Source organism: Oncorhynchus nerka, linkage group LG2 (genome assembly GCF_034236695.1).
Source record: "Oncorhynchus nerka isolate Pitt River linkage group LG2, Oner_Uvic_2.0, whole genome shotgun sequence".
NCBI lineage: Eukaryota > Metazoa > Chordata > Actinopteri > Salmoniformes > Salmonidae > Oncorhynchus > Oncorhynchus nerka.
The window spans coordinates 22,313,455-22,336,443 of record NC_088397.1 but is presented as its reverse complement, the minus strand read 5'-3'; the positions used below and the strand labels follow the sequence as shown (position 1 = coordinate 22,336,443).

The 22,989-nt window shown below is 43.8% G+C and overlaps 1 protein-coding gene across 3 annotated transcripts in view; it reads left to right on the top strand.

Annotated features, from left to right (window-relative positions):
- Nucleotides 1-9,425, top strand: part of LOC115124087 (programmed cell death protein 10-B) — a 29,413-nt gene extending 19,988 nt beyond the window's left edge. For 2 of the 3 annotated variants that reach the window (XM_065024625.1, XM_065024626.1), the window contains exons 3-9: nt 1,342-1,395; nt 1,543-1,660; nt 1,775-1,901; nt 2,000-2,078; nt 2,706-2,788; nt 5,015-5,096; nt 7,340-9,425. In XM_065024625.1, coding sequence (XP_064880697.1) covers nt 1,342-1,395; nt 1,543-1,660; nt 1,775-1,901; nt 2,000-2,078; nt 2,706-2,788; nt 5,015-5,096 — 543 coding nt within the window. In that variant the 3' untranslated portion in view covers nt 7,340-9,425. Of the gene's footprint in view, nt 1-1,341; nt 1,396-1,542; nt 1,661-1,774; nt 1,902-1,999; nt 2,079-2,705; nt 2,789-5,014; nt 5,108-7,339 lie in introns of all 3 variants that reach the window. The other variant, XM_065024627.1, reaches the window with a different exon arrangement.
- The last annotated feature ends 13,564 nt before the right edge of the window (nt 9,426-22,989 follow it).

Here is a 22,989-nt window from a genome sequence, read left to right as displayed (position 1 = left end):
CATAGATAGTAAACAGAGAGTAGCAGCAGTGTTAAAGAGGGGTCTGGGTAGCCCTTTGATTAGCTGCTCAGGAGTCTTATGGCTTGGGGGTCGAAGCTGTTAGGGAGCCTTTTGAACCTAGACTTGGCACTCTGGTACCGCTTGTGTATGGTAGCAGAGAGAACAGTCTATGACCAGGGTGGCTGGAGTCTTTGACAATTTTTAGGGCCTTCCTCTGACACCGCCTGGTATAGAGGTCCTGGATGGCAGGAAGCTTGGCCCCAGTGATGTATTGGGCCATACTCACCACCCTGTGTAGATCAGGTGCCTTGCAGTTGCCTTACCAAGCGGTGTTGCAGCCTGTCAAGATGCTCTCAATGGTCCACGCCACATTTTTTCAGCCTCCTGAGGGCAGGTGCTGTCATGCCCTTTTCACAACTGTGTGGGTGTGTGTGGACCATGATCATTCCTTAATGATTTAGACACTGAGGAACTTGAAGCTCTCGACCTGCTCCACTACATCCCCATCTGTGGATGGGGGCGTACTCACCCCTCCGTTTCCTGTTGTCCACGGTCAGCTCCTTTGTCTTGCTGACATTGGGGGAGAGGTTCTTGTCCTGGCACCACACTGTCAGGTCTCTTTGCCTCCTTCCTATAGGCTGCCTCATCGTTGTCGGTGATCAGTCATACCACCGTTGTGTGGTCAGCAAACTTGATGATGATGATGGAGTCATGCACGTCCACGCAGGGTGTACAGGTGGGGACAAAGCACACACTCCTGAGGGGCCCCCGTGTTGATGATCAGCGTGCCGGATGTGTTGTTGCCTATACTCACCACTTGGGGGTGGCCCATCAGGAAGTCCAGGATCCAATTGCAGAGGCAGATGTTTAGTCCCAGGGTCCTGAGCTTGGTGATGAGTTTGGAGGCGACTGTGGTGTTGGTACATGGGACTATGGTACAACTTCCGTTTAAGAACCCAACAGCATTTACGTAGAAGAGCGTTTGGAATAAATGGTGTCTGTTGCAAAAGAATCAGGAGCTGCGCAGTCTTGCTGCCCGACAGATGATTCCACTCAAATGAGGCTGTGTGTGCGGCACGTGTGAGATAAATAATCTATATAACGAACTAGCAGCTTCAGGAATTCCTGTGTTTTTCATCAATTATATAGCCTTGATTGAAAATAACAATATATTTATATTTTTTTCACTGACCCAAGCGGGCCACTGGTGTGGATGATTGACTGGCCCAGAGGGCTTCCAAAACCTCCCCATACCAGCAGGCAGCCTTGTATATCGAACCCTGGATGAGTGTGTTTGTTCTTGTCAGCCTCTAACGATGTGTGTGTGTGTTGGTTTGGCAGCTGGAGAGGATCAACTTGTCAGCTGCCCAGACACTGAGGGCAGCCTTCATCAAGGTAAGACACACAAACACACGATCCCTGACATCTAACCCCTTACCTCATAAACGTATGACCTTTGCCCTTACGTAACCGCTGGGCTCTGGTTGCAAGGATGGGCAGCTTGAATAATCAACAGGTGTAATTGTGTGTTGGTGTTGCTAGGCAGAACGGGAGAACCCAGGCCTAACTCAGGACATCATAATGAAAATTCTGGAGAAGAAAAACGTTCAGATAAACTACACAGAGTCTCTGCTGCGCATGGCTGCAGATGACGTGGAAGGTGTGTGAGTGTAGAAAAGTACCAGCACTAAGCATCTGCTTACAAGAGATTCAATATGTTTGTAGTTGTTTATTAAATGGACTCATATGTCCTAATCCCTGTGTGTGTGTGTAGAGTTCTTAGTGGACAGGCCAGAGCAGGAGTTCCAGGACCTAAATGAGAAATCCAGAGCTCTGAAACACATCCTCAGTAAGATACCTGACGAGATCAACGACAGGGTACGCTTCCTACAGACAATTAAGTGAGTACACGCACGCAGTATACACTAACACACACACCTTCATGAGCATGCCCTTGACATCCTGCTTCTTGATTGGTGTTGGTTGTTGTTTTCCATAGAGACATCGCCAGTGCTATAAAGGAGCTCCTGGATACAGTCAATAACGTCTTTAAGAAATACCACTACCAGAACCGTAGGGTAAGACACACAGAGATGTGGAATATACACTGAGTGGACAAAACAGCTCTTTCCATGGCATAGACTGAGCAGGTTAATCCAGGTGAAAAGCTATGATCCCTTATTGATGTCACTTGTTAAATGGACTTAAGTCAGTGTAGACGAATAGGAGGAGACGGGTTAAAGAAGGACATGGATTGTGTGTGTGCGCCATTCAGAGGGTGAGTGGGTAAGAAAACATGTTGATGTGCTTTTAACCAGGGTATGGTAGAAGGTGCAAGGCGCACAGATTTGAGTGTGTCAAGAACTGCAACGCTGCTGGGTTTTTCACGCTCAATAGTTTCCTGTGTGTATCAAGAATGGTCCACCACCCAAAGGACATCCAGTCAACTTGACACAAACTGTGGGAAGCATTGGAGTCAACATGGGCCATCGTCCCTGGAACGCTTTCGACATCCTTGTAGAGACCATACCCCGACGAGGCTGTTCTGAGGGCAAAAGGGGTTGCAACTCAATATTAGGAAGGTGCTCCTAATGTTTTGTACACTCAGTGTGTTTCTTCCTTATCTTTAATGTGATCAATGGCTGAAAGTAGAGCTGATATCATTGTGAAGGCGATGTTCACAGCTGTCTATTCTGTGTGTCCAGGCTCTTGAGCACCAGAAGAAGGAGTTTGTCAAATACTCCAAAAGCTTCAGCGACACCCTCAAAACATACTTCAAAGATGGAAAGTGAGTCATGTAGAGTAGATTCATAAGGAAGCTGAATAGATGGATATATGCTTATCGAAAGCAGTGAATTGTGATTGGGGGATTTTTTTTCTTCACAAAACAGCACTTACTAAACCCACAGCAAAAATACACTGAACAAAAATTGAAACGCAACATATAAAGTGTTGGTCCCATGTTACATAAGCTAAAATAGAAGGTCCTAGAAATGTTCCATATGCATAAAAAGCATATTTCTCTCAAATGTTGTGCACAAATTTGTTTATATCCCTGTTAGTGAGCATTTATCTTTTGCCAAGATAATCCATCCACCTGACAGGTGTGGCATATCAAGAAGCTGATTAAACAGCATGATCATTACACAGGTGCACCTTGTGCTGGGGACAATAAAAGGCTACTCTAAAATGTGCTGTTTTGTCACACAACACACTGCCACAGATGCCATGTTTTGGGGGAGCGTGCAATTTGCATGCTGACTGCAGGAATTTCCCCCAGAGCTCTTGCCAGAGAATTGGGAATTTGACAATACGTCCAACCGCAGACCACATGTAACCACACCAGCCAGGACCTCCACATCCAGCTTCTTCACCTGCGGGTACATCTGAGACCAGCCACCTGGACAGCTGGGTTTACACAACCCAAAGAATTTCTGCAGAAATTGAACCGTCTCAGGGAAGCTCATCTGCATGCTCGTCGTCCTCCACCAAAGCCTTGATCTAACTGTAGTTTGACGTTGTAACAGACTTCAGTGGGCAAATGCTTACCTTCGATGGCCACTGGCACACTGGAGAAGTGTGCTCTTCACGGATGAATCTCAGTTTCAACTGTACCGGGCAGATGGCAGACGTGTATATTGTCATGTGGGCGAGTGGTTTACTGATGTCAACGTTGTCAACAGAGTGCCCCATGGTGGCGGTGGGGTTATGGTACGGCAAGGCATAAGCTATGGACAACGAACACAATTGCATTTTATCGATGACCATTTGAATGCACAGATACCGTGGCCAGATCCTGGCCCATTGTCGTGCCATTCATCCGCCACCATCACCTCATGTTTCCGAATGATAATGCACGGCCCCATGTCGCAAAAATCTGTACACAATTCCTGGCAACTGAAAATGTCAGTTCTTCCATGGCCTGCACACTCACCAGACATGTCACCCATTGAGCCTGTTTGGGATACTCAGGAACGACAGCATGTTCCAGTTCTCTTCAATATCCAGCAACTTTCCACAGCCATTAAAGAAGAGTTGGACAACATTCCATAGGCCACAATCAACAGCCTGATCAACTCAATCCCCAGCTCAAAACTATTTTTCCCAGTCGCATCTAGTTTTTTTCCTGAGTTCCCTGTTCTCTTGAACGCACTGAAGTCAGAAGTCTGAAATTTCCGAGTTCCTAGTTGTTTTGAACACGGCATTAGTCTCAGCGGAGGGAGGGAGAGAGCAGCAGAGGGTCTGCCTCTCATGGTCCCTGCTCTGTCCTTCCTTGCCTTGCCTCTGGTGAGTCTGAGCAGAGATAGGGGACACCATCTTCCACCTGATGGCAAAACAAGTCAAACAACAATCAATTCATGTTGTTCCTATGACCAGAGAAAATGAAATATTCCTCGATATATTCAAATAGACACGATGAGCTGCTAATAACAATAAAAACGCAGGGCTATCGATACACTTGGCTACTAATTAATCGCAGCTGCAGCGCGAGTGGTAGTACAGAGTACGTGTTTTGTAATTGTGTTGAATAAAAACAGTGTTGGCAGTGCTGAATAAAAAGTCATAAAAACAGCAGCTCTTTGCTGTATTCTTTGACAGTCTCTCTCTCTCTCTGGTTTTTATAAGTTATGAAATCTCATGTAGCTAGTATCAAACTTTGCTGGAAGTTGTAGGCACAGTAGGCACACTCGATTTAGCCACAGATCTTCTGAATCAAGTGCACCGCCAATTGCGCCATCGACCGGTTGGTGACCATATGAACTGGAACTCAGTAAAATCTTTGAAATTGTTGCATGTTGCGTTTTATATTTTGTTCAGTGTACATTAATACTAATAATATTAGTAGTGGGAATGTTCTTACTAACTGTTTATTTTACGATGACCATGAGAAACCAATTATTTAATCAGGTTTGAAATGTCAGGGCTATTTTGAACAACTGTTTTGATGACATTGCGTTTTTGTTTTATTTGCAGTCGTTAAATAACAATATAAATGAACCATCCTTGTTTCCAGGGCGATCAACGTGTTCATCAGTGCGAACAGACTGATCCACCAAACCAACCTCATTCTGCAGACCTTCAAGACCGTCATATAGGTACAATAGGGGTGTGTGAGACATAGTTAGAGTTCTAGTAGGATATAACCTGTTGTTGCATGAACATTGCCATTGAGGGCTTCCATAATTTAAAAGTAGACAAGTGAGTGGCGATTCCTATGGGTTGGGAGGTATCAGCCAATGAATGAGCAGAGCATTGGCTGCTTCTTCAAATTGGGTTACCCAGTTTGTAAATGACTTTAAGCTGTATCACTGCCATCTAGTGGCCACAATAAATGACGCACAATATTTGGTTCAGGACTCCAGAACTGCAGGTGGCGGTAATTCACCATTATAAAGTTTATGCTTTTTTTTTTTAAACACAACAAAGAAGAAAATGGACTACTTCAAAATGGAGATAGCACAGAAGCCATAATGGGACAGATACAAAGTTGAGATCTCTAACTAACGCTATGGTGGGAGATTGTTTATTATGCTGGTGCTACTGTCTATGTCCACTGACAGCCTCCTCTCTCTTCAAATCAAATTTTATTAGTCACATACACGTGTTTAGCAGATGTTATTGCGGGTGTAGCGAAATGCTTGTGCTTCTAGATCCAACAGTGCAGTAACATCTAACAGTTTCACAAGATATACCCAAAATACATGTAAATCTGAGTAAGAAATGGATTAAGAATATATATATACATATGTCAGAGCAGCATTGGACTAAGATACAGTGGCATAGTATATACAGTATATACATATGAGATGGGTGATGCAATATTTACAAACAATTAAAGTGACTTAAGATACCGCAGAATAGTACAGTTTACGCATATGAGATTAATAATGCAAGATTTGGAGAGACCTTATGTCCTTGATTAAAGTGGCTAGTGTTTCATTTCCTTAAAAATGGCCAGTGATTCCTAATCTGTCTATAGGCAGCAGCCTTTGATGTGCTGGAGATGGCTGTTTGACAGTCAGTGTGTCACGGCTGACAAGGAGGGGAAGGTAGGAATCGGGCGCAGAGAGCAGAGGGTTCACGGAGAAATGCACTTTAATCCGGCACAAAATGGTCATGCCCAAAACACAGGGAGGAAAACACAGTCCAACCCAGAACACAGGGAGGAAAACACAGTCCAACCCAGAACACAGGGAGGAAAACACAGTCCAACCCAGAACACAGGGAGGAAAACACAGTCCAACCCAGAACACAGGGTGGAAAACACAGTCCAACCCAGAACACAGGGTGGAAAACACAGTCCAACCCAGAACACAGGGAGGAAAACACAGTCCAACCCAGAACACAGGGAGGAAAACACAGTCCAACCCAGAACACAGGGAGGAAAACACAGTCCAACCCAGAACACAGGGAGGAAAACACAGTCCAACCCAGAACACAGGGCGGAAAACACAGTCCAACCCAGAACACAGGGAGGAAAACACAGTCCAACCCAGAACACAGGGAGGAAAACACAGTCCAACCCAGAACACAGGGTGGAAAACACAGTCCAACCCAGAACACAGGGAGGAAAACACAGTCCAACCCAGAACACAGGGTGGAAAACACAGTCCAACCCAGAACACAGGGAGGAAAACACAGTCCAACCCAGAACACAGGGAGGAAAACACAGTCCAACCCAGAACACAGGGTGGAAAACACAGTCCAACCCAGAACACAGGGAGGAAAACACAGTCCAACCCAGAACACAGGGCGGAAAACACAGTCCAACCCAGAACACAGGGCGGAAAACACAGTCCAACCCAGAACACAGGGCGGAAAACACAGTCCAACCCAGAACACAGGGTGGCAACGGTCCGGAGCACAACAACGCCTCCGATACAAGACGTGAACTCAAATGAATCCCCCACAAACAAGGGCAGGCTACACAAGTTTAAATAGGAAAGCAAATCAAGAAAACACAAACCGGAACAGGTGCAACTCATAAGACTAAACTAACAGAAAAGGGAAAAGGGGATCGGTGGCGGCTAGTAAGCCGGTGACGACGACCGCCGAGCACCGCCCCAACAGGCAGGGGAGCCAACTTCGGTGGGAGTCGTGACACAGGGGTGTAGTCTAGAATACAATACAGTATATACATATGAAATGGGTGATGCAATATGTAGACACAATTTAAAAGTGACTAAGATACCGTAGAAGAGTGCGGTTTATACATATGAGATGAGTAATGCTAGATACGGAACATTATTCAAGTGGCTAGTGATCCATTTCTTCAAGTGGCCAGTGATTTGTAATCTATGTCTCCTGTGTTTGTGTCTTTGTCTGAACGTGTGTGTAGGGTTGCCTTGGAGAGGCCATCCAATCTTCCAACAAAGCAACATTAAAAATGGCATATGATCGGAGAGCACCTTCTACCAGATTTAAATGTACAATAGAGGCTTGTTTTTATCAGACAGTTTTAATTTATACCCTTGAGGTGCGTTCAACAAGGCTGATGTTAAGCAGTGAAATACGTCAGCTTTTAAACTGTTAGCTAACGTTAGTGAATGTTTTAATGGCCAAAAGCTAGCTGAAGAACTTCAGTATATGTGATAGCTTTTTTAGTTATCCCTAGCTACTGTTTAATTGTGTGAATCAGCATTTTGGGACAGTCTTGTTGATCAGGCTGTGACGATAACAGTATGACAATATTTTTTTTCAATTTTTCTTTGGTCCTATAAAAACTTGCTGTATGTAAAATATTCTGTGCTATATCTTAGAAATTAAATACATGTGACAAGATAATGATATTTGTTTCTAAAATTAGGGCTGTTTATCTAAAGATGTAAAATGAGCTTTTTGTTTCTTGCCATGTTATTAATGATACTGGTATCTTCCTGGCCCTACTTGTTGAACACACACCTGGTCTTGTTAGAAGTAGAGCAGACGAGGCATTTGTCAGACTAATTGCCATTTTTGATAATATATATTCATGTGATTACTTTACATTAGGCTCAAGGTAGAAGTTGCCCCTAACCACATATCTAGGATCAGATTACCTTTCCCCAATCCTAACTTTACCTGTTACTGGGATGAAGAATACAGTTAGCTCCAAAAGTATTTCATTTTTTGTTGTTTTGACTGTGTACTCTAGCATTTTGGATTTGAAATGATACAATGACTGAGGTTAGGAAGTGCAGACTGTTGGCTTTAATTTGAGGGTATTTTCATCCATATCGGGTGAATTGTTTAGAAATTACAGCATTTTCTGTACTTAGTCCTCTCATTTTAGGGGACCAAAAGTATTTCATACAAATTCACTTGTGTATTAAAGTAGTAAAAAGTATTTGGTCCCATATTCATATCACACAATGACTACATCAAGCTTGTGACTACACATTTGTTGAATGCATTTGCTGTTTATTTTGGTTGTGTTTTAGATAATTATTATTATTTTGTGCCCAATAGAAATCAATGGTAAATATTGTATTGTCATTTTGTAGTGAGTTTTAGTGTAAATAAGAATAAAATGTTTCTAAACTCTTCTACATTAATATGGATGCTACCATGATTATGTATAATCCTGAATAAATTGTGAATAATGATATGAGAAAGTTAGACACATATCACCCCCCCCCCCCCCTCCCTAAAATATGCTAATGTCCCCTGTTATTGTAATGGTGAGAGGTTAGCATGATTTAGGGGTATGATATTTGTGCATCTGTAACTTTCTCACTCATCATTATTCACGATGCATTCAGAATTATCCATAATCATGGTAGCATCCACATCAATGTAGAAGTGTATTCTATGACAGTCTGCACTTTAATCTCATAGTCGTTGTATAATTTCAAATCCAAAGGGCTGCAGTACAGAGCCAAAATGACAACGGCAGCAAAAATTCACTGTTCCAATACTTTTTGAGCTCACTGTGTCTGACCCTGTGTCAGTGTTTAGGGGCAATTTAGCCTCTTAATCATGCTTTCAGAACGGAGACGGCTTTCACTACCTACTGTTTATCTCAAGTGTCTCCCTCTCTTAAGAGAAAGCAATATGATGTTCTAACCCTACTGGGTATGACCTTTCACCTGTCCAGTCTTTACAGAGTAGTGCAGAGGAAGGGAGCGGTGTGAGGAGAGGAAACCTTGTTTGATTATTGAGATGCACCCGTATTCTACTCTCTATTAGAAGACAGAAAACCAAAAGACTTCGGGGTAGGGGCGGACTAGGGAGGGATCGATTTGGGATTCAAAAAGTAACATTCTCACACTGTCTGTGTGTGTAGCTACAGAGAGCATGACTGAGGGGAGAGGAGGGTTTGTAAAAGGAGTCTGTCCCTGATGTTTAAAGATGAAGGGATAGAAACGGCTCCAGGTTGAAGCTGTCTATATTTAACTGATACTGTATGTCTGGTGGCAAATGTTCAATAAATTATTTCCTAATTATGCAGTTTGTGTTTAGGGGGAGACAAGACTACTGGGATTTACCCCATGGGATTTTCCATGAATGGAGTACATCAGGTAGTGTTTTATTGTCTGTTTACACAGACAGTTGCCTCATCATAAAAACTCAACTTGTTCCATTTTCTGTTCCAGAGATCTAGTGCTTAGCCCCTAACCCCTCTCCTCTAATCACTTGTGTATTTCTGAAAGGATTGTATTGGTGGAACCAGACCTGGGTTAAATGACTAATTCAAATCTCAATTACTTTCACATACATTTCGAAGTAAGTATTCAGATATACTGTTATTTGAAAAGACAAGTAGCTGAATAGTGGAAAGTATTTCCTCATTGAAGAGCTTTTTTGTTTACAGGCAGGCAGGTATAACTTTCAGGAAATATAAGGTAACTACTTCCTTATTGAGAACAATAATAAGTATGTCAGATTTCTAGTGTGTTCTTGCTTTTTGCAAACACTCGTTACATGAAAATCTAGTACTTTGAAGTACATGATATTCTAGTTCATTTATTGTAAGTATACTAAAGACATTTTTTGAAGACATGAAAAGTATACTTTTTGTAAGTATACTGAAGTACACTTATTGAGATATGAAAATCAAGTGTATGCTCATGAAGGATACTGCAGTACACTTTTCACCACATGAAAATAGAGTACACTTTGTATATACTGTATTTGAATGAAAATGAGGTTGAATATAAACTACATTCATCAATCTGACTTCATTATCATGCGAATAAATACAACAGGCCCTGTACTTTTCTGGAGGATCTTAGTCAAGGCAGCGACCCTGGCATCACAATTCATTATGACTATAATGAACACGTGTCTATCTCGCACCTTTATGCAAGTATGAAGAGGCTAGTTACAAATAGCTAATCCTGGCGACCAATGTTCTAGCATTTAATTGATTGAGGCAAGTAGATCAGGGATGTCAAGCTGGAACCAAGCATAAGCTATGTGTATAGTGTAAATGGGTCTTTCTATGTACTAGGGTAGCAGGGAGGATTTCCTACACTGGACAACTTGTTACAGATGTTGATAAGTCATTGATCATTTTTTAAACGTCATTACATGAAGATAGAAGGGGGCATCATAGCTATATTCAGTCAAATTCACGAGTTGATTTAAAACCTGTTTCACACACTATCATGGTTGGTGTCTTGACGGATTAGTCCAAAATCATGTGACAAAATATTACTTTCTGTCCTTGCATTTATGGTAGTGTAAGTTGTCATTATATAATATATTACACAATCAGTTAAATTATACATTGAACTTGAACCCTGTAAGAATCCTGGATCTAGCTGTTGGATAGTTTTTATATAGAGATATCAGAAATGCAGCGTAACTACATAACATGTTGTCTTCTTATCTTATGGCGTGAAAACAGTTTTCATGGGCACACAAATCCAAAATGATGTATTTAATTGCAAGGTCGAATGCCTCTAACCCGAAAGAGTCACCTTATCTTGATACTTAAAACCTAAATCGATATTGTCAATAACGTGGTTCTTCAATGATTATGCATAATACTTGTTGGATGCACATTTGGTGTCCAGCTGATTAGTTATGCCATGATATTTTCACACATCATCATCAGATCCAGAAGGCAATTTTCTGAATGACAGTCAAGTGACGAACAGCTGTTGTGAAAGTGCATTTAAAGGTGTTGTCGAGGAATGTCCAGGATATTTTGGTGTCTCATTCCTTAAACTGGTGGAGACAGTGGTGCCTGGATCCACATTGGATCTAATATCTACATAGCCACGGGAAGTAGGGGTGCTGTATCCCAAATAGACTCTTGGATGAGGGAGTAGGGAAATATAAAACATTTTCTTCCCAAAGTAGTGCAGTGGTCCTTTCCAAGTCCTGTATTAGCAGACCAAATCTGTCTGCAGCGCTGGCAATGTTCTTTTTTTCTCCAGAAAAGTTGTGCGCTGGTGTGTTACTGCTCTATTAGCAGATCAATTATACAATTGCATAACATTGAGGTCCTCTAAAATTAAAATGAAGTGCTTGAAAGCGTCCCTGAACGTCCTTGAATTAGACTTGCCAGTGTCTGAATGAACCCTACTTACAGGATGTATAGTCCTAGTCCTGTGTTGTTGTAACAAGGCAGAGTTCATCTCAGCCTATGCCTCCCTCCAGTCCCTCGACTTCTTGGCTCTGACGGAAACATGGATCACCACAGACAACACCGCTACTCCTACTGCTCTCTCTTCGTCCGCCCACGTGCTCTCGCACACCCCGAGAGCTTCTGGTCAGCGGGGTGGTGGCACCGGGATCCTCATCTCTCCCAAGTGGTCATTCTCTCTTTCTCCCCTTACCCATCTGTCTATCGCCTCCTTTGAATTCCATGCTGTCACAGTTACCAGCCCTTTCAAGCTTAACATCCTTATCATTTATCGCCCTCCAGGTTCCCTCGGAGAGTTCATCAATGAGCTTGATGCCTTGATAAGCTCCTTTCCTGAGGACGGCTCACCTCTCACAGTTCTGGGCGACTTTAACCTCCCCACGTCTACCTTTGACTCATTCCTCTCTGCCTCCTTCTTTCCACTCCTCTCCTCTTTTGACCTCACCCTCTCACCTTCCCCCTACTCACAAGGCAGGCAATACGCTCGACCTCATCTTTACTAGATGCTGTTCCTCCACTAACCTCATTGCAACTCCCCTCCAAGTCTCCGACCACTACCTTGTATCCTTTTCCCTCTCGCTCTCATCCAACACTTCCCACACTGCCCCTACTCGGATGGTATCGCGCCGTCCCAACCTTCGCTCTCTCTCCCCCGCTACTCTCTCCTCTTCCATCCTATCATCTCTTCCCTCTGCTCAAACCTTCTCCAACCTATCTCCTGATTCTGCCTCCTCAACCCTCCTCTCCTCCCTTTCTGCATCCTTTGACTCTCTATGTCCCCTATCCTCCAGGCCGGCTCGGTCCTCCCCTCCCGCTCCGTGGCTCGACGACTCATTGCGAGCTCACAGAACAGGGCCCCGGGCAGCCGAGCGGAAATGGAGGAAAACTCGCCTCCCTGCGGACCTGGCATCCTTTCACTCCCTCCTCTCTACATTTTCCTCCTCTGTCTCTGCTGCTAAAGCCACTTTCTACCACTCTAAATTCCAAGCATCTGCCTCTAACCCTAGGAAGCTCTTTGCCACCTTCTCCTCCCTCTTGAATCCTCCTCCCCCCCCTCCTCCCTCTCTGCAGATGACTTCGTCAACCATTTTGAAAAGAAGGTCGACGACATCCGATCCTCGTTTGCTAAGTCAAACGACACCGCTGGTTCTGCTCACACTGCCCTACCCTGTGCTCTGACCTCTTTCTCCCCTCTCTCTCCAGATGACATCTCGCGTCTTGTGACGGCCGGCCGCCCAACAACCTGCCCGCTTGACCCTATCCCCTCCTCTCTTCTCCAGACCATCTCCGGTGACCTTCTCCCTTACCTCACCTCGCTCATCAACTCATCCCTGACCGCTGGCTACGTCCCTCCCGTCTTCAAGAGAGCGAGAGTTGCACCCCTTCTGAAAAAAACCTACACTCGATCCCTCCGATGTCAACAACTACAGACCAGTATCCCTTCTTTCTTTTCTCTCCAAAACTCTTGAACGTGCCGTCCTTGGCCAGCTCTCCCGCTATCTCTCTCAGAATGACCTTCTTGATCCAAATCAGTCAGGTTTCAAGACTAGTCATTCAACTGAGACTGCTCTTCTCTGTATCACGGAGGCGCTCCGCACTGCTAAAGCTAACTCTCTCTCCTCTGCTCTCATCCTTCTAGACCTATCGGCTGCCTTCGATACTGTGAACCATCAGATCCTCCTCTCCACCCTCTCCGAGTTGGGCATCTCCGGCGCGGCCCACGCTTGGATTGCGTCCTACCTGACAGGTCGCTCCTACCAGGTGGCGTGGCGAGAATCCGTCTCCTCACCACGTGCTCTCACCACTGGTGTCCCCCAGGGCTCTGTTCTAGGCCCTCTCCTATTCTCGCTATACACCAAGTCACTTGGCTCTGTCATAACCTCACATGGTCTCTCCTATCATTGCTATGCAGACGACACACAATTAATCTTCTCCTTTCCCCCTTCTGACGACCAGGTGGCGAATCGCATCTCTGCATGTCTGGCAGACATATCAGTGTGGATGACGGATCATCACCTCAAGCTGAACCTCGGCAAGACGGAGCTGCTCTTCCTCCCGGGGAAGGACTGCCCGTTCCATGATCTCGCCATCACGGTTGACAACTCCATTGTGTCCTCGTCCCAGAGCGCTAAGAACCTTGGCGTGATCCTGGACAACACCCTGTCGTTCTCAAATAACATCAAGGCGGTGGCCCGTTCCTGTAGGTTCATGCTCTACAACATCCGCAGAGTACGACCCTGCCTCACACAGGAAGCGGCGCAGGTCCTAATCCAGGCACTTGTCATCTCCCGTCTGGATTACTGCAACTCGCTGTTGGCTGGGCTCCCTGCCTGTGCCATTAAACCCCTACAACTCATCCAGAACGCCGCAGCCCGTCTGGTGTTCAACCTTCCCAAGTTCTCTCACGTCACCCCGCTCCTCCGCTCTCTCCACTGGCTTCCAGTTGAAGCTCGCATCCGCTACAAGACCATGGTGCTTGCCTACGGAGCTGTGAGGGGAACGGCACCTCAGTACCTCCAGGCTCTGATCAGGCCCTACACCCAAACAAGGGCACTGCGTTCATCCACCTCTGGCCTGCTCGCCTCCCTACCACTGAGGAAGTACAGTTCCCGCTCAGCCCAGTCAAAACTGTTCGCTGCTCTGGCCCCCCAATGGTGGAACAAACTCCCTCACGACGCCAGGACAGCGGAGTCAATCACCACCTTCCGGAGACACCTGAAACCCCACCTCTTTAAGGAATACCTAGGATAGGATAAAGTAATCCTTCTCCCCCTCCCCCCTTAAAAGACCTAGATGCACTATTGTAAAGTGGCTGTTCCACTGGATGTCATAAGGTGAAAGCACCAATTTGTAAGTCGCTCTGGATAAGAGCGTCTGCTAAATGACTTAAATGTAATGTAAATGTATAGGTGGAGTAATGGGCTACTTACAGGATGTATAGTCCTAGTCCTGTGTTGTTGTATAGGTGGAGTAATGGGCTACTTAAAGGATGTATAGTCCTGTGTTGTTGTATAGGTGGAGTAATGGGCTACTTACAGGATGTATAGTCTTAGTCCTGTGTTGTTGTATAGGTGGAGTAATGGGCTACTTAAAGGATGTATAGTCCTAGTCCTGTGTTGTTGTATAGGTGGAGTAATGGGCTACTTACAGGATGTATAGTCCTAGTCCTGTGTTGTTGTATAGGTGGAGTAATGGGCTACTTAAAGGATGTATAGTCCTAGTCCTGTGTTGTTGTATAGGTGGAGTAATGGGCTACTTACAGGATGTATAGTCCTAGTCCTGTGTTGTTGTATAGGTGGAGTAATGGGCTACTTAAAGGATGTATAGTCCTAGTCCTGTGTTGTTGTATAGGTGGAGTAATGGAATACTTACAGGATGTATAGTCCTAGTCCTGTGTTGTTGTATAGGTGGAGTAATGGGCTACTTAAAGGATGTATAGTCCTGTGTTGTTGTATAGGTGGAGTAATGGGCTACTTACAGGATGTATAGTCCTAGTCCTGTGTTGTTGTATAGGTGGAGTAATGGGCTACTTAAAGGATGTATAGTCCTAGTCCTGTGTTGTTGTATAGGTGGAGTAATGGGCTACTTACAGGATGTATAGTCCTAGTCCTGTGTTGTTGTATAGGTGGAGTAATGGGCTACTTAAAGGATGTATAGTCCTAGTCCTGTGTTGTTGTATAGGTGGAGTAATGGAATACTTACAGGATGTATAGTCCTAGTCCTGTGTTGTTGTATAGGTGGAGTAATGGGCTACTTAAAGGATGTATAGTCCTGTGTTGTTGTATAGGTGGAGTAATGGGCTACTTACAGGATGTATAGTCCTAGTCCTGTGTTGTTGTATAGGTGGAGTAATGGGCTACTTAAAGGATGTATAGTCCTAGTCCTGTGTTGTTGTATAGGTGGAGTAATGGGCTACTTAAATGATGTATAGTCCTAGTCCTGTGTTGTTGTATAGGTGGAGTAATGGGCTACTTACAGGATGTATAGTCCTAGTCCTGTGTTGTTGTATAGGTGGAGTAATGGGCTACTTACAGGATGTATAGTCCTAGTCCTGTGTCGTTGTATAGGTGGAGTAATGGGCTACTTAAAGGATGTATAGTCCTAGTCCTGTGTTGTTGTATAGGTGGATTAATGGGCTACTTACAGGATGTATAGTGCTAGTCCTGTGTTGTTGTATAGGTGGAGTAATGGGATACTTACAGGATGTATAGTCCTAGTCCTGTGTTGTTGTATAGGTGGAGTAATGGTCTACTTACAGGATGTATAGTCCTAGTCCTGTGTTGTTGTATAGGTGGAGTAATGGCCTACTTACAGGATGTATAGTCCTAGTCCTGTGTTGTATAGGTGGAGTAATGGGCTACTTAAAGGATGTATAGTCCTAGTCCTGTGTTGTATAGGTGGAGTAATGTGCTACTTACAGGATGTATAGTCCTAGTCCTGTGTTGTTGTATAGGTGGAGTAATGGGCTACTTAAAGGATGTATAGTCCTAGTCCTGTGTTGTTGTATAGGTTGAGTAATGGGCTACTTAAAGGATGTATATTCCTAGTCCTGTGTTGTTGTATAGGTGGAGTAATGGGCTACTTACAGGATGTATAGTCCTAGTCCTGTGTTGTTGTATAGGTGGAGTAATGGGCTACTTACAGGATGTATAGTCCTAGTCCTGTGTTGTTGTATAGGTGGAGTAATGGGCTACTTACAGGATGTATAGTCCTAGTCCTGTGTTGTTGTATAGGTGGAGTAATGGGCTACTTAAAGGGTGTATAGTCCTAGTCCTGTGTTGTTGTATAGGTGGATTAATGGGCTACTTACAGGATGTATAGTCCTAGTCCTGTGTTGTTGTATAGGTGGAGTAATGGGGTACTTACAGGATGTATAGTCCTAGTCCTGTGTTGTTGTATAGGTGGAGTAATGGGCTACTTAAAGGATGTATAGTCCTAGTCCTGTGTTGTTGTATAGGTGGAGTAATGGGCTACTTACAGGATGTATAGTATAGTCCTGTGTTGTTGTATAGGTGGAGTAATGGGCTACTTACAGGATGTATAGTCCTAGTCCTGTGTTGTTGTATAGGTGGAGTAATGGGCTACTTAAAGGATGTATAGTCCTAGTCCTGTGTTGTTGTATAGGTGGAGTAATGGGCTACTTAAAGGATGTATAGTCCTAGTCCTGTGTTGTTGTATAGGTGGAGTAATGGGCTACTTAAGGATGTATAGTCCTAGTCCTGTGTTGTTGTATAGGTGGAGTAATGGGCTACTTAAAGGATGTATAGTCCTAGTCCTGTGTTGTTGTATAGGTGGAGTAATGGGCTACTTAAAGGATGTATAGTCCTAGTCCTGTGTTGTTGTATAGGTGGAGTAATGGGCTACTTACAGGATGTATAGTCCTAGTCCTGTGTTGTTAGGTGGAGTAGGTGGAGTAATGGCTAGTCCTTGTTGTATAGGATGTATAGTCCTAGTCCTGTGTTGTTGTATAGGTGGAGTAATGGGCTACTTAAAGGATGTATAGTCCTAGTCCTGTGTTGTTGTATAGGTGGAGTAATGGGCTACTTAAAGGATGTATAGTCCTAGTCCTGTGTTGTTGTATAGGTGGAGTAATGGGCTACTTACAGGATGTATAGTCCTAGTCCTGTGTTGTTGTATAGGTGGAGTAATGGGCTACTTACAGGATGTATAGTCCTAGTCCTGTTGTTGTATTGTATAGGTTGTTGTATAGGTGGAGTAATGGGCTACTTACAGGATGTATAGTCCTAGTCCTGTGTTGTTGTATAGGTGGAGTAATGGGCTACTTAAAGGATGTATAGTCCTAGTCCTGTGTTGTTGTATAGGTGGAGTAATGGGCTACTTAAAGGATGTATAGTCCTGTGTTGTTGTATAGGTGGAGTAATGGGCTACTTAAAGGATGTATAGTCCTAGTCCTGTGTTGTTGTATAGGTGGAGTAATGGGCTACTTAAAGGATGTAAAGGAGTCCTGTGTTGTTGTATATAGTCCTAAAGTCCTGTGTTGTTGTATAGGTGGAGTAATGGGCTACTTACAGGATGTATAGTCCTAGTCCTGTGTTGTTGTATAGGTGGAGTAATGGGCTACTTACAGGATGTATAGTCCTAGTCCTGTGTTGTTGTATAGGTGGAGTAATGGGCTACTTAAAGGATGTATAGTCCTAGTCCTGTGTTGTTGTATAGGTGGAGTAATGGGCTACTTACAGGATGTATAGTCCTAGTCCTGTGTTGTTGTATAGGTGGAGTAATGGGCTACTTAAAGGATGTATAGTCCTAGTCCTGTGTTGTTGTATAGGTGGAGTAATGGGCTACTTACAGGATGTATAGTCCTAGTCCTGTGTTGTTGTATAGGTGGAGTAATGGGCTACTTAAAGGATGTATAGTCCTAGTCCTGTGTTGTTGTATAGGTGGAGTAATGGGCTACTTAAATGATGTATAGTCCTAGTCCTGTGTTGTTGTATAGGTGGAGTAATGGGCTACTTACAGGATGTATAGTCCTAGTCCTGTGTTGTTGTATAGGTGGAGTAATGGGCTACTTACAGGATGTATAGTCCTAGTCCTGTGTTGTTGTATAGGTGGAGTAATGGGCTACTTAAAGGATGTATAGTCCTAGTCCTGTGTTGTTGTATAGGTGGAGTAATGGGCTACTTACAGGATGTATAGTGCTAGTCCTGTGTTGTTGTATAGGTGGAGTAATGGGATACTTACAGGATGTATAGTCCTAGTCCTGTGTTGTTGTATAGGTGGAGTAATGGTCTACTTAAAGGATGTATAGTCCTAGTCCTGTTGTTGTATAGGTGGAGTAATGGGCTACTTACAGGATGTATAGTCCTAGTCCTGTGTTGTTGTATAGGTGGAGTAATGGGCTACTTACAGGATGTATAGTCCTAGTCCTGTGTTGTTGTATAGGTGGAGTAATGGGCTACTTAAAGGATGTATATAGTCCTAAGTCCTGTGTTGTTGTATAGGTGGAGTAATGGGCTACTTAAAGGATGTATAGTCCTAGTCCTGTGTTGTTGTATAGGTGGAGTAATGGGCTACTTAAAGGATGTATAGTCCTAGTCCTGTGTTGTTGTATAGGTGGAGTAATGGGCTACTTACAGGATGTATAGTCCTAGTCCTGTGTTGTTGTATAGGTGGAGTAATGGGCTACTTACAGGATGTATAGTCCTAGTCCTGTGTTGTTGTATAGGTGGAGTAATGGGCTACTTACAGGATGTATAGTCCTAGTCCTGTGTTGTTGTATAGGTGGAGTAATGGGCTACGTAAAGGGTGTATAGTCCTAGTCCTGTGTTGTTGTATAGGTGGATTAATGGGCTACTTACAGGATGTATAGTCCTAGTCCTGTGTTGTTGTATAGGTGGAGTAATGGGGTACTTACAGGATGTATAGTCCTAGTCCTGTGTTGTTGTATAGGTGGAGTAATGGGCTACTTAAAGGATGTATAGTCCTAGTCCTGTGTTGTTGTATAGGTGGAGTAATGGGCTACTTACAGGATGTATAGTCCTAGTCCTGTGTTGTTGTATAGGTGGAGTAATGGGCTACTTACAGGATGTATAGTCATAGTCCTGTGTTGTTGTATAGGTGGAGTAATGGGCTACTTAAAGGATGTATAGTCCTGTGTTGTTGTATAGGTGGAGTAATGGGCTACTTACAGGATGTATAGTCCTAGTCCTGTGTTGTTGTATAGGTGGAGTAATGGGCTACTTAAAGGATGTATAGTCCTAGTCCTGTGTTGTTGTATAGGGGGAGTAATGGGCTACTTAAAGGATGTATAGTCCTGTGTTGTTGTATAGGTGGAGTAATGGGGTACTTACAGGATGTATAGTCCTAGTCCTGTGTTGTTGTATAGGTGGAGTAATGGGCTACTTAAAGGATGTATAGTCCTAGTCCTGTGTTGTTGTATAGGTGGAGTAATGGGCTACTTACAGGATGTATAGTCCTAGTCCTGTGTTGTTGTATAGGTGGAGTAATGGGCTACTTACAGGATGTATAGTCCTAGTCCTGTGTTGTTGTATAGGTGGAGTAATGGGCTACTTAAAGGATGTATAGTCCTAGTCCTGTGTTGTTGTATAGGTGGATTAATGGGCTACTTACAGAATGTATAGTCCTAGTCCTGTGTTGTTGTATAGGTGGAGTAATGGGCTACTTACAGGATGTATAGTCCTAGTCCTGTGTTGTTGTATATGTGGAGTAATGGGCTACTTACAGGATGTATAGTCCTAGTCCTGTGTTGTTGTATAGGTGGAGTAATGGGCTTCTTAAAGGATGTATAGTTATAGTCCTGTGTTGTTGTATAGGTGGAGTAATGGGCTACTTACAGGATGTATAGTCCTGTGTTGTTGTATAGGTGGAGTAATGGGCTACTTACAGGATGTATAGTCCTAGTCCTGTTTTGTTGTATAGGTGGAGTAATGGAATACTTACAGGATGTATAGTCCTAGTCCTGTGTTGTTGTATAGGTGGAGTAATGGGCTACTTACAGGATGTATAGTCCTAGTCCTGTGTTGTTGTATAGGTGGAGTAATGGGCTACTTACAGGATGTATAGTCCTGTGTTGTTGTATAGGTGGAGTAATGGGATCATTTGCATGTATTCCCTTTTATTCCTCTAAGTATAGATGTGGAACTGCATGAAAATCCTTTTGATCTTGTTTCAAACCATTTAGAAATGTTTTGCCCAATGTCACACATTGGCCCTATTACTTATAGAAAGACCCTAATAACAACTACCGATAGACCTACTAAATAGTAAATCAAATAATTCCTCTAAAATGTGGAATGCATTTACTCAATTCAACTAATAGGATGTATTAGTCACTAAAGAATTAACACTCAATTACAGTGTACATGAAATACATGTGACATTACAGAATAACACAGTAACACCCCTTCAATTTTGTGGATTCGGCTATTTCAGCCACACCTGTTGCTGACAGGTGTATAAAATCAAGCACACAGCCATGCAATCACCATAGCCTATATTGGCAGTAGAATGGCCTTACTGAAGAGCTCAGTGACTTTCAATGTGGCACCGTCATAGGATGCCACCTTTCCAACAAGTCGGTACGTCAAATTTCTACCCTGCTAGAACTGCGCCAGTCAACTGTAAGTGCTGTTATTGTGAAGTGGAAACGTCTAGGAGCAACAACGGCTCAGCCGAGAAGTGGTAGGCCACACAAGCTCACAGAACAAGACCGCCAAGTGCTGAAGTGCGTAGTGTGTAAAAAGTGTCTGTCCTTGGTTGCAGCACTCACTATCGAGTTCCAAACTGCCTCTGGAAGCAATGTCAGCACAATAACTGTTAGTCGGGAGCTTCATGAAATGGGTTTCCATGGCCGAGCAGCCGCATACAAGCCTAAGATCACCATGCGCAATGCCAAGTGTTGGCTAGAGTGGTGTAAAGCTCACGGCCATTGGACTCTGGAACAGTGGAAATGCGTTCTCTGGAGTGATAAATCACGCTTCAATACACATGAATTTTGAATGAGATGTTTGAGGAGCAGGTGTCCAGATACTTTTACGCAGGTAGTGTAAGACTCAACATGGTTACACGTGTCTTCTGATCAAAATGATCTAAGAGAAAAAACTGTGTGTACACACAGGAGTTTGCAAACAAATAATGAACAAATTCACTGTCCAAAGTCAAGCAGAAACTCACTCCCAACCTGAATGAACATTTCTTTGCCGTTTGGTAGTTTAAAGAAGATAGGAAAACACACCAAGAGTCTAATCTAATCAACTCAATTTAAATGATAGGAGCGCACCCCTGTCGCTCAGGCTTTGAACTCTCTGCTGTCCAATGAACAGAATAACAGTTTCCCTGTAACACAACCTGGTCTAAATGTTCTGAGTATTTTTCTGTAAGTAAGTCTAAGACACATTTAGTATGATATGTTACGTTTCATATGGTATGTATTCATTTGTGGATGTCCATCATCCATTTTGTATGATATGTTACGCATTACAATTTGTATATGTTATGAAATGCAATTAATACAGTATATTACAATATGTTAGGAATTCGTAAAATGAACAATATGTTATGAATGTGCAAAAACGTATCATAGGTTACGGTTTCCAATTTGTTGTGGCTAACGTTAGCTAGGTGGCTAATACTAATGTTAGCTAGCTGGCTAAAGTTAGCTAAGTTAGGGGTTAAGGTTAGGAGTTAGGTTAAAGAGTTAAGGTTATAGTTATGGGAAGGTTTAGCTAAAAGGGTTACGGTTAAGGGAAGGGTTCGCTAACATGCCAAGTAGTTACAAAGTTGCTAAAAAGTAGTAAGTAGTTGAAAAATGGTTGATTAGATAGAATGCTAAAGTTGTCCATGATGAGATTCATACACAAAACCTTTGGGTTGCTAGACTTTTGCGTAATATGCCTACTTATCCACCCCAAGTAAACGGCAAAGTGGGTCAATTTCCGCAACAACTAAGAGCGCAGAAGCATGGGGCAACATTTCTCTGCCAGTTTGGTTCCATTGCTACCACACTGTAACAGCATGAAGCAAACCCATTCACATGCGCAGATACTGTATGTGAATGTGTGAGAGCGAAGTCTTGCATTTCAATATCTGTGGTGCTGCTCGAGGCAATGCCATTTAGCTGAGTCTACCTTTTAAGTATACCTTTTCCACCTGCAGGCACACTAATGATATGGTCCCTTTGAAATACTTAAAACACAGACATAGATTACCCCTCCTCAGTTTTTTAAAATCCTTTTAGGGGTAGATCAGCTTTAATGTTGCAGATAGATTGTAGCGTCCATCAACGTAATTGCCTGCATCATTTCCAATCCCCCATATAAGGCCTCAATGCCTTCCTCTTGCAGGAACTGCTGACACACTCCAGCCACATGAGGTCTAGCATTGTCTTGCATTAGGAGGAACCCAGGGCCAACCAAACCAGCATATGGTCTCACAAGGGGTCTGTGGATCTCATCTCGGTACCTAATGGCAGTCAGGCTACCTCTGGCGAGCACATGGAGGGCTGTGCGGCCCCCCAAATAAATGCCACCCCACGACTGACCCACCGCCAAACCGGTCATGCTGGAGGATGTTGCAGGCAGCAGAACGTTCTCCACTGTGTCTCCAGACTCTGTCACGTCTGTCACGTGCTCAGTGTGAACCTGCTTTCATCTGTGAAGAGCACAGGGCGCCAGTGGCGAATTTGTCAATCTTGGTGTTCTCTAGCAAATGTCAAACGTCCTGCACGGTGTTGGGTTGTAAGCACAACCCCCACCTGTGGACGTCGGGCCCTCATAGAGTCTGTTTCTGACCGTTTGAGCAGACACATGCACATTTGTGGCCTGCTGGAGGTCATTTTGCATGGCTCTGGCAGTGCTCCTCCTGCTCCTCCTTGCACAAAGGCGGAGGTAGCGGTCCTGCTGCTGGGTTGTTGCCCTCCTACGGCCTCCTCCACG